Here is a 14,841-nt window from a genome sequence, read left to right on the forward strand (position 1 = left end):
CTAACTCTCCCTTTCCGAGCTTCGTGCGAAGACTCTTCACTAACTCTTCACTAACTTCACCAAAACAACATATTGACAGACTGAATGCAGAACCAGGTGAGAATCCAGCAGTGTTCAAATCAAGCCAGACGCTGAAGAGATTTGCAAAGATGAGAACACCATTCTTCTCACTAAAATGTTTTTGTTGTGGAAAATAAACATTTTTAAAATGAGAACTATCTAACTTTTTAACATTTATTTTAAAATAAATTTAAAAATTAATAAATACTTTAAAAAGTTTCAGTTTTGGGGCCCCAAACTGGTGGCTCAGCAGTTAAGAATCCGCCTGCCAATGCAGGGTATATGGGTTCGAGCCCTGGTCTGGGAAGCTGCAACTACTGAGCCCATGTGCCCTAGAGCCTGTTCTCCACAAGAGAAGCCACTGCAATGAGAATCCCATGCACCACAATGAAGAGTAGCCCCTGATCGCCACTAGAGAAAGCCTGCAACAGACCCAACACAGCCAAAAAAAAAGAAAAGTTTCAGTTTTAATTTCTATATAGTAAATATTGATAAATAAAACCCACATAAACAAAACCTGCTTGGGGTCTTGGACAAATTTTTAGACATTCAGACACTGAAGGAGTCTTGAGAACGGAATGTTTGAGAACCCCTGCCTTTTCTTTTCTTGCAATGTTTCTGCGAATTGAAAATTCTATCAAAATGAAATGTTACAAATGTACACACACAGAGTGCTCTAGCTGGCCAAAGCTGGGAAAATGAGTATATTAAAAAAAAAAGATAATGGACAGCAAACAAACAAAAAACCCCCACAGCCACCATGAGTCCACAATCATGTTTTCAAAACAAAGACAGGGGTCAGAGGAAGAGAAAGAGAAAAGGGGGAAACCTCTTCTTCACAGATGAATGCCAGCTCATCGATGTAAAAGAAACAATCAATTTAGAAAATCACGTTTTGCAACGGAGACAATGGTCCTCAAGGGCTCACCCCTGGGGGAGAGGCTGCCAGGAAACAGAGGAGCCACACACATGGCTTCCAAGACTCTGTGGGGTTTGTGCCCGAAAAGTGTGACCTAAACCTAATCAGGAGGAGCCAGTCCCAAGAATTCAGAAAGAGACCCGCTGGGCACAACACCACCTCTGTGCTCTGCCAAGTATTCTGTGTCATGGAGAAGCCAGGAAGGCGGGAGGACTGTCCCAGATGGGGGGGGCACACACAACTGGGATGGCACTGAATGAGCGCCAGCCGTCACAGGCGCTCGCAGGGTACCGCGGCTGTGGGGAAGCACACCGCCTTTTCGGGAGTATTAGTGAACTCCTAGCATCAGTCGAGGTGTGCAGTGCTGGTTTATGTTGGTGAAGTATCAGAGGGTTTGACACAAGGGAAGAGAGAGAAGAGATGGGAGAGAGAGGGAGGCAGAGGATGTCAACATCTGGTGCTGTAAGGGGAATATGGGTGTTCACTGGACTCTCTTCTGTGGGTGTGAAAATGTTCTAAATCAATAAAAAAGAAAATCCTGAATACATTGCTAGAAGTAACATTCTCAGGCTACAGATGCTATAAATAAAAAAAGGATTCAAACTCAGTTTTGACTACAGTTAACTCTGCAAAAACAGAGGCCACCCTCCTGGCTACTTCCCCCTGGACGGTGGCCAAGAAGTGAAGACAGGGGAGCGGCTCAAATGGGGACGGATGCTGTAAGACCACAAGGCCCCAGGACGCAAAGGACAGCTTTCCTTCCAGCTGGCAGGCACTGCTGCACACATGGGCGCCTCTGGCGTGGATAGGCTGTCACGTGGCCCATCTATCCACAGCAAGAACCCGTTGTGTGGGATTGTCGTACAGAATTATGAGAGAAGCAACACAACATTTTCTCCTTTGAAACATCTGTTACACCAAATCCTTCTTTACAATGCAATTTATTTTAATGAAATTTTATTTCCATAGCTAAACTAAACACAGGTATGATATCAAGAATAACTAACTGCTTTAAACAAATTCCGTTTCCTCACAAAAGCAACCTACATCCCAAGCCCTTTGACTCGTAAAGGATGGAGAAAGAGAATGCAGCCTATGGGCTAATTACACCTGTTCTTTTCATTCCCAAGAAGCCTCTCAGGATGATTTCTGGTTCCTACACCTGAACATGGGGTCCAAAGTTTGTTTTTATAGCTTTTTTTCTTTCTTTTTTTTTTTTTGGTTGCACTGGGTCTTAGTTGAGGCAGGCGGGCTCCTTAGTTGTGGCTTGCCTGCTCCTTAGTTGTGGCATGCAAACTCTGAGTTGCAGCATGCATGAGGGATCTAGTTCCTGGACCAGGGATCAAACCCAGGCCCACTGCATTGAGAGTGTGGAGTCTTAACCACTGAGCCACCAGGGAAGTCCCTATTTTTATAGCTTTTCTTCATGTATATTAATGTTACATTATGGAAGATGGAACTGAGATCAAGAATCTGTCTTGAGATATGAGATACAGGATTAGATATTAGATGTCAGGTGCACTTAACTTCTCAAATGTGACACCTTATTCAAATACTATTTTCAAATGATATATTAAAAGTACTGAAACTCCAGGACCTCCCTGGTGGTCCAGTGGTTAAGACTCTGTGCTGTCAATGCAGGGGGCACGGGTTTGACCCCTGGTCAGGGAACTAACATTCCATATGCTGTGTGGCATGCCCAAAAGATAAATAAAAAACAAAATTGAATCCCCACAGCAGCCCTCACTGTTTGCCACTGTTGCTCATACACCTAACAAGGATGTTGTACTTCACTTTCTCTTGCTTTTGTAAGTTTTTCAATCATTCCTTATGACCCAGACAAAGACCTTGTTAGAAGTGTGCTTTTGATCCAGATGCAGGGACTACCATTTGGAAGCAGGACCATCACATAATTTTGAAAGAATTATAGCAGCTCCAATTTTTTCCACACCAATGTTTTCTTCCAATTATACTATAATTTTGCTAAAGGGGCATTCTTCATTATCAGGTATGTCTGACCTTTACAGAAAAGCTCTGGTCCGCATTCACAGAAACACACACCGTATACAGAGCTCTTCTCTGACATAGAGCCAGCCTGACCCTGGCAGTGGCAGCCACAGGAGTGAAAGCTGCCCCAGGTAGGACTGCAGGAGAGCTGACCAGGGGGTGGGACACAGAACATTCATTGTACCAGTGACTAGGGAGGCGGGCCCTCCAACTCTGTAACACATCAGCACTACCCCAGCCGAGGGCCCAGAAGTTCAGTGTTGAATGGGAGACAAAGACATACCTTGGTTCTGACTTGACAGGCTAGGCCTCAACCCAGGTTGAAAGAGACTTACTGAGTGGGAGGCTTACTGCAATTCACGCCCAAAGTTCTTTTGCCTCTTGGTTTTCTTTTTATGCAAACTTGGTCCTTACCTTGGAATTCAACATAATTTCCGGAGCCCTGTACCAACGTGTGGCAACGTACTCCGTCAGGAACCCTGTGTGATCATGGTCCGGATCTGCAACACGGGCCAAGCCAAAGTCACAGATCTAAGAGAGAAAATAACAGGACACGTTCTTAGAGATTCTAACCAATTTAACATCAAAACATCATAAACACAAAAAAGACAACAGCAGTAATGATGACAAGTAACTGCTACCATTCCTATGTGGCAGATGCTTCTTGGAATTCTACACACTCACTCTTACCTAATCCTCACCACAATCTGAAAGGCAGCTGCCGCACATCAGACAGGAACAGGCTGGAGGAGCCTTGAACAGAACACATCTTCAGAGGATAGTATCCTCACCTATCATTATCTGCTTATCCCACAGCAACCTTGCTTAGGCCACTTGACAAAAACTGTTCTGCTCAGAAAATAAGGCTACCCACTAGAGACTAGGAGACCAGACCTCTGCTGCTGACGCTTGGGGGTGATCACCGTGGGATCAGCTCCTCTCCCACACTCGCCCTCTCTCCGCAGACCTGACCTCCTGCTGGTCCTCCACTTGCTCTTCCTACCTCCTTCCCCCTCCACGTAGCCAAACCCACTCCCAAACCTTTAAAAGGTATTTCACATATCGAAGATGAATCTTTTTTAAAAAAACAAACACCCAGCTTCTAATTTCTCCTGATTCACAAAAGTACTTGCTGGCCTTTCACCATTCAACGCTTTGATGCTACTCCAGCCCCAATGTATAAGGAAAGTAACTATAACATATTTAATCCCGTACAATTGCAGGATATTTTAATTCCTAGCTCCTGGGGAACTAACCCGAGAAAGAGAGAGAGATGTTAACAAAGACAGGCCAGAGTCTAGCAGAAGGCAGCCCGGAAGACAGAGATCACTTTGGAGGCTTATTGCTTTAATTCACCTAAGAAGTGAAAAGGGTCTGAGCTCAGGCCATAAAAATAGGATAAGGAGGAAGGGACACACCTCAGAGATACTCATGAGACATAAATGGACATCAACCTCTGCTCAGATATCCCATAGTTGAAGTTCTCGACAATTCAGAAAGATTGTGAATGCTCCCATCCACTTCACCAGTGTTTCCCTCTAGCCTTGGACACTGGCATCCCCATGTGGCACCTCTGACCTCACAGGCCCTGCTGCTTGCTTCGACCGCAGCATTCAAGAGAAGTGACGTATCTGTGTTGCCCAATTTCCATCTTTTGACATACTGTCACTGCATCTTCAAAAGGAGCCAATGGCACATTTGCTTCCCCAGTTGCTCTTCCACAGGCTATGCTCTAAGCACACCCTAACAGAGCTGCATGGTGAGGCTGTCTGGGCCCTCTTGCAGCTGACAGTCCCCTCTCGGCCTCCATCACCACCCCGTGCGCCCCAGCACCAGCCTCACCTCTCGAGCCGGCCAGCTTGCTGATGCTGTCGCACCCTCGACAGTCCCGGGCCTGTCAGAGGATCGGGCTGATGGAGGGCCGTAAGTTTTACAGGGGGACCGTGGTAAGCTCTAACCTCAGCTTGACTGATCTTGAGGCTTTCGACATACCTGCATCCTGTTTGTTTCCTTAGAGCCTATTCTACCAAGTCCCATGAAACGAACTGCAGGAATACTCAGTTCACTAGCAGTACAATCCCTGCAGGCGTGATTCCAGCTCAGGAAGCAAGAGAGGAGCAATTTCGCCTTACATGCAAAGGTGGGTCCTCTAAGCCATCCAGAAGTCACCATTTGCCACGCTGGACTACAACCAATTCACGTCAATTCCGTGTGGCTTCAACTTTCAATACAGCCCACAGTTTCTCTTTTTTCAGGGCTAACACTTCATCCTCTGATTCAAGTTCAATCAAAGCTCAGCACTTGGTCTGCCTTCTGCATGTAAATGGACACTTGAAGCCATATTCTGAGTCGTGTGCTCAGAGAAGAAATACTGCATCTCAGCAGCAGAGTAAATGCACCGCAAGCCCCTGACCAGGATTCCCAGATCCTTCACTGCCCTCTACTACACTCAGCCCCACACAGCGTGGATGGGTCCAGACTTCATCCACAGCTTTTTGTGGGTCAGTGGAACCACAAAACAAACCCAGATTAAAAAAAACCAGCATATAGGAAATTCCCAGCTCAGTGAGGCCAAGTACCAAGGCTGACGTCTCCACACACCTCTGGGAGCGTGGACAAAGTAACAGAAGCCACACTTTGGGAGGCTTGATCAGATTCTTAAACATCTACAAAGACAGGATAAGTGGTGTGAGCAACTTTAAACACAGCTGTGGCAGACTGGATTTTTCTAAAGAGGGTCATACCAATATAACCCTTACCCACGCTCCTGTTTCAAGATCTTTGGCTGAATTTTTATCAAGAGGGCAGGATCTATCTTCCCTTCTCTTGAATCTGGCCAAACCTTTGTAACTGCCTAAACCAACAGAATATAGTGGAAGTGATGCTGTGAGACTTCCGAGACAAAATCATAAAATGCTTCTACCTGGCTCTCTCCACTGGGGTACTTGGAACCCTCTGCCCATGTTGTGAGGACACCAGGCCACGTGGGCTACACGTGGCCGTTCCTCGGCATCAACTGCCAGGCCCTGTGGGAGATGACTTGAGGCTCCACCCCCATATCTTCTAGCCGAGGCCCAGAGGCTGGAGCAGAGACCAGTCACCGCCCACCACTGCACCCTGACTGAACTCCTCACCTGCAGAAACTATGAGCTCAAACATGATTCTTGTTGTTTAAGCCCACTACATTTTTTTTTTAATAACAGATTTTCTTTTTCTAGGGCCATTTTGGGTTCACAGCAGAATTCAGCAGAAAGTACAAAGAGTTCCCCATGTACACCTGCCTCCCCCACCAGGCAGAGCCTCCCCTACTATCAACATCCTGTACCAGAGCGGGACGTCTGTTACAGTCGAGGAACCTACACTGACACATCATTATCACCTGAAGTCCATAGTTTACCTTCAGGTTCACTCGTGGTGGTGTACATTCTATGAGTTTTGACAAGTGTGTAATGACATGTATCCACCAGTACACTGTCATACAGAAATAGTTTCACTGCCCAAAAAACCCTCTGTGTTCTGCCTTCACTTGGTCTTTTTATCCTCAATTTCTTCTTCTTTGGAAGGCCACTACATTTTGAGGTGATTGTTATAGAGCAAGACACAGCTAACACAGTGGTGCCGGACAGCGTGCGTATTAAGACGGAGCAGCCCTCTCTGAGGAGGACCCACGTGCAGTGACACTGGAACACTGAAGAGATGCCAGCCACAGGAAGACCTTGGGAAACCAGAGCAACTGCCTGGGGGTGTGTGAGGGAAGGGTGGCCCCACAGCTGAAACCTCCCCAAGTGGCTCTTCAACTGGCTGCCCCTCCAACATCTCAACTGACAGGGCCTTAGTCTGTCTGGAATTAGGGAGACTCGCTTTACCTGACTGCAATCTGAGTCCTCCTTGAAATTCCTGCCTGAGTGTTATTTCTGAAACATAAATCACCTTTCTGGCTCAAAAATCTTTTAACCAATCCCCTCTGCCTAGTAAATAAAGCCCAAATTCTTTAAGCAAAGACCCTCCACACACTGTCTGCTCGGGTGTCTCCCACTACCATCTCTGTGCCACATCTGCTCCTACCAACAGTTCCATGCCCTTCCTGACTCCACGATGCCCTCTCAGTTGAGGACCTGATGCTCACCATTCCCTGACCCTAAATACCAGCATGAAAGTGACCTCTTGTGAGAGGTTTCCCAGGAACCAACACCAATCCCACGAATAGCTCACTTTTCTGAACTCTGGTAATACTTTGCTTGACATGTATTATATGTAAGCACATACCCACAATCCATGACAGTTAGCTGGATATATGTCCATCCCCACAGCTGGAATATAAGTCCCTAGAAAAAGGCAATACTCAACTAACTTTTTATCCCTAAGTGGAGTGGGCTCTCAACATCAGGTGAATAAATGCCTTATTTCAAATGTTTATAGGAAGCATAGCAACTCAGGTGGATTAACTGGCAAGAGACTCTAGTACTGATCACTTCTCACAGTATCTGAACTACTGATTATCTCTTAAAAGTAAAAACCAGGGTACAGCATTACCATTAATGTAAAATCTAACATTAATACTTAATAATGTTAAAAAAAAAACTGCATTGTTCAGAGTGGCAAGATGAAGAAGGAAAAGTTTTAGAGTTATTTTATTTTTTGCGGTACGCAGGCCTCTCACTGTGGTGGCCTCTCCCGTTGTGGAACACAGGCTCTGGACGTGCAGGCTCAGTGGCCACGGCTCACGGGCCCAGCTGCTCCGCGGCATGTGGGATCTTCCCGGACCAGGGCACGAACCCGTGTCCCCTGCATCAGCAGGCGGACTCTCAACCACTGTGCCACCAGGGAAGCCCAAGTTTTAGAATTAGCAGCATTCCTTCTCCATGCGGAACGCTGCAGTACAGCTCCTTCTTTTTTTTTTTTTTCCTTCTTTAAACAAGAACTAAAGCGGCAGTCGCTCCTCCTGTCTGGAAGCCATCAGAAGGGGTCCTGTGGCCCGAGGGTCACTGTGGGCTGGGAGGAACCGCAGCAGCCCGGTGGGCTTGAGAGAGGGCTTCAGATCAGGACACGGTCTAGGTGTGAGGTGAACAGGGAGTCCATATGGGGAGGCGGTGGCAGCCCACCCAGGGGACTGGAGTCTGAGCAGAGGGTCCAGGGATTATATTGCACAAATCAATTACGTCACTGGAGGCTGCAAAATGGCGACTTCTCTAATTTTATTATTCCTTGTGCATTTATTAGCTGGCATTTATTTTAAGGAAGAGCCATCATTCATCAACTGGGGCTATTTTCTTACCCTGATGCCCAGATCTCACTGGAAAGACAGGGAAAATGTTTAATCCTTTTTTCCCTTTAGTTACCAATTTTCAGAATAGTGAGCTGGTATAAGGAGGATCATGTTCCATTACTTGTATCCTCCACTCCTAGTATAAGGCACAGAACCAGCAGGTTCTCAAAATTTTTGATTATAATTTAAAAAATAAAGAGGGTGATGTAGGGTTTAGACCTCTACAAGACTGCACAACTCGGGAATTCCCTGGTGGTCCAGTGCCTAAGACTCCACGCTCCCAATGCAGGGGGCCTGGGTTCGATCCCTGGTCCAGGAACTAGATCCCACATGCTGCAACTAAAGATCCTGCACACGACAAAGATCTCGTGTGCTGCAACTAAGACCCGGCGCAGCCAAATAAATAAATATTAAAAAAAAAAAAGATTTCACAACTCCACTCATGGTCATCAATGGAAAGCTCATGGGATTTAAAGTTCCTTTAACACTACAACACTGAAAGCTAATACAGCATTAACCAAAAAACTGTCAAGGCTTCAAAATAAAAAAGTAATAAAATTCATTACAATTCCATAAGAAGGAAGGTAGACAACCAGGATACAGTACAAGAAATATAAAATGACCTATCACTCCTACTTGGCTACTTTTTGGGTTGAGCAAATTCAAATTCTCATAAAACAAAAGCCAGCCCCAAAGACGTTTCATTTTGTATCTTTCAAAGTCCTCCTTCCCATGCACACCCAGAACCACACGTGCTGTGAGCCTAGCAGCCTGGAACTCCTCCTGGGGCTGCTAGGGGCTCAGTACGCAAACGGCGAGGACACGGACTGCTGGAGACCACACTCCCCTGGCAGTTTCATTAAAAATATGCAAGCAGAATCTCTAAATAGGGTCTACAGCCCTTGCTTTTCTGCGGCCCTCAGAAATAAAGAGGAAGCCTACAAGGAGAGGGTCTCAGGAGGGCCCTGAGAGGCTGGTGTCTGCTGGGTCTCTGGGCTTCAGGTAACAAGTACAAAGCATGTTTATAGAGCCAAAAACTAAAGGTCTAAGACACTGAGAAGAGTTGATATCCTGAGGGCTCGAGACTAGAAAATACTTAGTAACACAGAAGCTAATGGAAAATGTGACATTATTACCTACTTGAAAATTCAAAAAGGACCAAATAACAAGTCAGTAAGGCCACTGGTCACAAACTTTCTAGGTACAGGGCTCGTGGGACAGCATCACGGTCACCGCAAGGTCTGAGGATGTGATGGGCATTCGGTGAGTCCAGAGCTCCACCCTCCCACGTGCACGTGCCCCGGCTGTTGGACACGCTCCCACGGCAAATCGGTGACTCGGTGACATACCACACTCATCTCTGGAATGAGAGTCTCTCCTGAATATTCATGCCCATGTGGATGATGTACATCCCACATGGACATTTTGAAATGTGGGTGAATTTCACTGCTGTAAATATCTAAAACATCCTATTGTGTTTCTGAGTGTGTGTTAAAATTGCGTTTTGAAAACAATGCCTGGATTGTGCAGACGGCCAACAAGACATATATATCAGTGTGGGTGTCCATTTTGGTGAGCAGTGAATAAAATGGCCCGAGGTAAAGACAAGTCCACAAACAGTGAAGAGACAACAGACAAAGTAGTCTAGTTCTGCGCTTCTTCTTAAGGACGAGCATTTTCAAGTCAAAGTAAAAGTCAACTTTGCCCAGAAATATTACATACTTAAAATATTAACAATGGCTCTCCAAAAACAAACAAAAGCAATCTGCCATAAAAGGACTGTGATAAGAAACAGAAAGAAAATAAAGCACTAGGAGACATAAAAATATTCACTGTAATTTTTTTTTCATGTGTTTCAAGAAATTCTTTCATAATTGAGATTTTATTGGCTGTTTTGAGGATCAGTACACAGACATTTCAATTTGTACACAATTCTCAACATATGTACCAAAAACCTAAAAAATCATGTAGTTGTGATTCTTTTCTGAACAGTTATTCCAGTGACTTTCCAGCTTAAAATTTGGGGGCAAATTTTCCTTCAAAGGATATCAAGTACCAATATCTTCAAATATTGATATGCTGTTACATCGTAAGTCCCACTAATTCACAATTTAATATCATATACACTACATACTCAAATTGTCAATCGTCACAGCACATTAACAGTTACTAGAAGAACTGGACTACCATGACCAAAGATGTTACAAAGTGCACAAAATTCTGCCCAGGAGAGCCAAGATCAAGGGGTGAGTGGTTTGCTTTAGGAAACAATTCTACCAAAAACAATGTGGGAAGAGAAGTAATTTAAAGTGTTTAAGACATTAAATGGACAACTGACTCCAAACTGCCATTTAGTATGCTTTGTATTATAGGATATAAAAGCTACCCTCCATCTGTGGAATGTTAAGCTGACACCCAAGACAATCAAAGCCTCGCATATTTAATATTCCACTATTTTCTGGTTGTACCAAAAAATAAACAACCAGCAAATGATTTCACCTCTTAAAAAAAAAGCATTTACACTTAAAAAATGGGATGAGGCGGGATTCCTTCCTTTTTAAAAATGTTTCTAGAGCTACTAAAAAACTTGCATTTACAAAACAGTTGATAAAAATATTCCTCTGGATTGTACAAGAAGGGAAACGGACCACTGATAGGACCAGGTGTGTGATATTAATCAGACTTGGCTTCTTTCTCTCCTGCTTCATCAGAAGCTGGGCTCTCCTCATTTTTAGTTTCTCCATTTTCTGCAGGTAAGTCAGTCTTCTTTAGTCTCTTGGTTAGCCACTTCTGGCTGTTTTCCCTTCACTCCCCTTTTCCCTTTTGTTTGCACTTTTTTGTTGGAAGATTTATCCTTTCCTGCCACCTTTTTTGGCTTCGTTTCCACTTTTGGAGGAGCCGGTTTAGCTGACAACCTCGCCGATCTCCTCTTGGGCTCCTCCTTCGCCGCCCCCTCGGCGGAGGTGACCTTCCTCTTGGGCATAGTGGTGGTGGGGCGGGTGCGTGCCGGGTGCCTGGGGGCCGTGGCGCGCCGAGAGCCTTCACGAAGCTGGGCTACCTGGCCGCTCTTCACTGTAAGTTTTCAAGAAAATCACTAAGAGCCGACAAAGTACGGCCATTCCTCGTGTGCCAACCTGGCTCTCATTTGCACAGATCCATGCACAGGGATCTGGCTACACCCTATGTAGGAAGTATATGAATTTAACTCAGAAGGATCCTAAGAGGTGACAGAGTCCAACCGAGTCATATCTGATGCAGGAAGCTGTCCTCCACAACGTCTCACAGGACATCTGCCATCCTGCTTTAAACACCCAACGACTGCAGATAAGATGACTGCCTGATGACAGGACCCACTGCTTTTTTAGATAGTTCCAGAAGGCTCTTCATGATCAACACTTCAGTGATCACCAAAGCTGCAGCCACACAGCGCAGGCCTCAGTGTTGGTGCACTTGTCCCTTACTTCTTATTCTTACTATATTTCTGTTGTTCCCTCTGCCTGCGCCCAACACAGCCACTCGCCCACTGCAAGCCTGACATGCTGAGAGGGACAGCACGACAATCCTTCCCGATGCCTCACAGCTTGGCCAGAACCAACTCACCTCTCTCCTTTGTGTGTGTTACAGCAGACAGTACTGCAATCATCTACTGCTTATCAGACCCCTGACCTATCAGTTTTCAGACTGCAGGGACAGACGCTCAACTCCCTTGTCAGGTATACCTTACACAGCTTCCCACAGGAACGTCTGTGGAAGTGAAGTCCACAAAATGATCACTGCTATTCATCTATATGTACTTTTCAAACAAATTTATTGAGATATAATTCACATACTACACAATTCTCCCGTTTAAAGTGTGCAGTTCAATGGTTTTTGGTATTATATCACAGAGCTGTATGACCAATACCACTATCCAATTTTAGAACATTTTTATAACCTCAAAAAGAAACCTTGTGCCCATCAGCAGTCTCTCCCAATGCCTCTCCAATCCCACCAGCCCACAGCAACTGCTTATCTACCTTCCATCTCTACAGACACATCTATTCTACAATACGTGATCTTTTATGACTGGTTTCTTTCCCTCACATACTTAATAATGTTTGCAAGATGCATCCACATTGGGCTTCCCTGTTGGCGCAGTTGTTAAGAATCCGCCTGCCAATGCAGGGGAAACGGGTTCAAGCCTTGGTCCGGGAAGATCCCACATGCCGTGGAGCTACTAAGCTCGTGTGCCACAACTACTGAGCCTGCGCTCTAGAGCCCACGAGCCACAACGACTAAGCCCATGTGCCACAACTACTGAAACCTGTGTGCCTAGAGCCCGTGCGTGCTCCACAACAAGAGAAGCCACCACAATGAGAAGCCCGCGCACCGCAACAAAGAGTAGCCCCCACTAATCGCAACTAGAGAAAGCCCACATGCAGCAATGAAGACCCAATGCAGCCAAAAATAAAACATAAATAACTCATTAAAAAAAAAGATGCATCCATATTGTAGCACATATCAGTACTTCATTCCTTTTTATTACACTGTATGGATCCACCACATTCTATTTATCCATCGTCATTTGGACATCTGAATTATTTCTGCCTTTGGGCTATTACGCCACTATGAATATTTCTATATCTGTCTGTGTGCGGATGCATGTTTTCATTCCACTCAGGTATACACGTGGGGCCGAATTCTTGCTGACACTTATCATCTGATTATATCATCGTAGTGTGTGTGAAGTGGTATCTCACTGTGGTTTTGATTTGCATTTCCCCACTGACTAATGATGTCAAGCATCTTTTCATGTACTTATTGGTTGTTTGTATACCTTCTTTAGATCCTTGGTCTTTTCAGATTCTTTGCCCACTTTTAAATTGTGCCATTTATCTTTTAGTTGTTAAGCTGTAATAGTTTTTCATATATTCTAGATATAAATCTCTTATCACATATATGATTTACAAATATTTTCTCTCATTCTGGGGGTTGTCTTTTCACTCTCTTGATGATTTACTTTGTAGTGCATGCTTCTGATCTTGATGAAATATATTTTTTTTGGCTATGCCACACCACGCCACGCCACGCAGCTTACAGGATCTCAGTTCCCCGACCAGGGATTGAACTCAGGCCACAGCAGTGAAAGCACTGAGTCCTAACCACTAGGCCACCAGGGAACTCCCTGAAATCCATTATAAAAAAAAAATGTTGTTGCTTGTGTTTTTGGTGTCATGTCTAAGAAGTCTGCCTAACACAAGTTTGTAAGAATTTACTCCTGTGTTTTTTGTGGGTTTTTTTGCGGTACGCAGGCCTCTCACCGCTGTGGCCTCTCCCGCCGTGGAGCACAGGCTCCGGACGCGCAGGCCCAGCGGCCATGGCCCACAGGCCCAGCCGCTCCGCGGCACGTGGGGTCCTCCTGGACCGGGGAATGAACCCGCATCCCCTGCATTGGCAGGCGGACCCCCAACCACTGCGCCACCAGGGAAGCCCCTACTCCCGTGTTTTTTAAGTGCATTCTAGTTTCAGCCTTTAAACTTAGATCTCTAATCCATTTTAAGTTAATTTTTGTACATAGTACAGGCAGGGAGGGGCCCAAACTCATTTTTTTTTGCATGTGGTTATCCAATTGTCCCAGCACCATTTGGTGAAGACTATTCTTTCCCCAGTGAATGATCTTGGCACTCTTGTCAAAAATCAGTTGATCATAAACGTATGGGTTGGGGCTTCCCTGGTGGCGCAGTGGTTAAGAATCCACCTGCCAATGCAGGGGACACGAGTTTGAGCCCTGGTCTGGGAAGATCCCACATGCTGCGAAGCAACTAAGCCTGTGTGCTACAACTACTGAGCCTGTGCTCTAGAGCCCGCAAGCCACAACTACGGAGCATGCATGCCACAACTACTGAAGCCCGTGCACCTAGAGCCTGTGCTCCGCAACAAGACAAGCCACTGCAATAAGAAGCCTGTGCACCGCTATGAAGAGTAGCTCCCACTTGCCACAACTACAGAAAGCCCGTACGCAGCAACAAAGACCAAACGCGGGGCTTCCCTCGTGGCACAGTGGTTGAGAGTCCGCCTGCCGATGCAGGGGACATGGGTTCGTGCCCCGGTCCGGGAAGATCCCACATGCCGTGAAGCGGCTGGGCCCGTGAGCCATGGCCGCTGAGCCTGCGTGCCTGGAGCCTGTGCTCTGCAACGGGAGAGGCCACAACGGTGAGAGGCCCGCGTATCGGGAAAAAAAAAAAAGACCAAACGCAGCCGAAAATAAATGACTAAATGAATGAATGAATGAAAAAACAAAAAAAAACAAAAAACGGGTTTATTTATTGACTCAATTCTACTCCAGTGAGCTATATGCCTACTCTTAGCCAGTATCACAATGTCTTGATTACTATAGTTTTGTAGTAAGTTTTAAAATCAGGAAGTGTGAGTCCTCCAACTTTGCTCTTTCATAAGACTGTTTTGGCTATTCTGGGTCTCTTGAATTTCTATATGCATTTCAGGATCAGCCTGCCCATTTCTGCAAAAAAAGCCACCTGGGACTCTGATACGGACTGCATTAAACCTGTAGATCAAACTGGGAAGTACTGTCATCTTAACAATATTAAGC

The 14,841-nt window shown here is 45.5% G+C and overlaps 1 protein-coding gene and 1 pseudogene across 3 annotated transcripts in view; both read right to left on the reverse strand.

Annotated features, from left to right (window-relative positions):
* MAPK1 (mitogen-activated protein kinase 1) overlaps positions 1-14,841 on the reverse strand; it is a 94,807-nt gene that overhangs the window by 22,532 nt on the left and 57,434 nt on the right. For all 3 annotated transcript variants that reach the window (XR_004345403.1, XM_032602828.1, XM_032602827.1), the window contains exon 4: positions 3,401-3,517. Coding sequence is in view for 2 of the 3 variants with exons in the window: in XM_032602828.1 (XP_032458719.1) it covers positions 3,401-3,517 (117 nt within the window). In the remaining variant the exon portion in view is untranslated. The remainder of the gene's footprint in view (positions 1-3,400; positions 3,518-14,841) is intronic.
* On the reverse strand, positions 7,905-12,471 carry LOC116738911 (annotated as a pseudogene).

This window comes from Phocoena sinus, chromosome 14, assembly GCF_008692025.1.
Source record: "Phocoena sinus isolate mPhoSin1 chromosome 14, mPhoSin1.pri, whole genome shotgun sequence".
In the NCBI taxonomy this organism is placed as follows: domain Eukaryota; kingdom Metazoa; phylum Chordata; class Mammalia; order Artiodactyla; family Phocoenidae; genus Phocoena; species Phocoena sinus.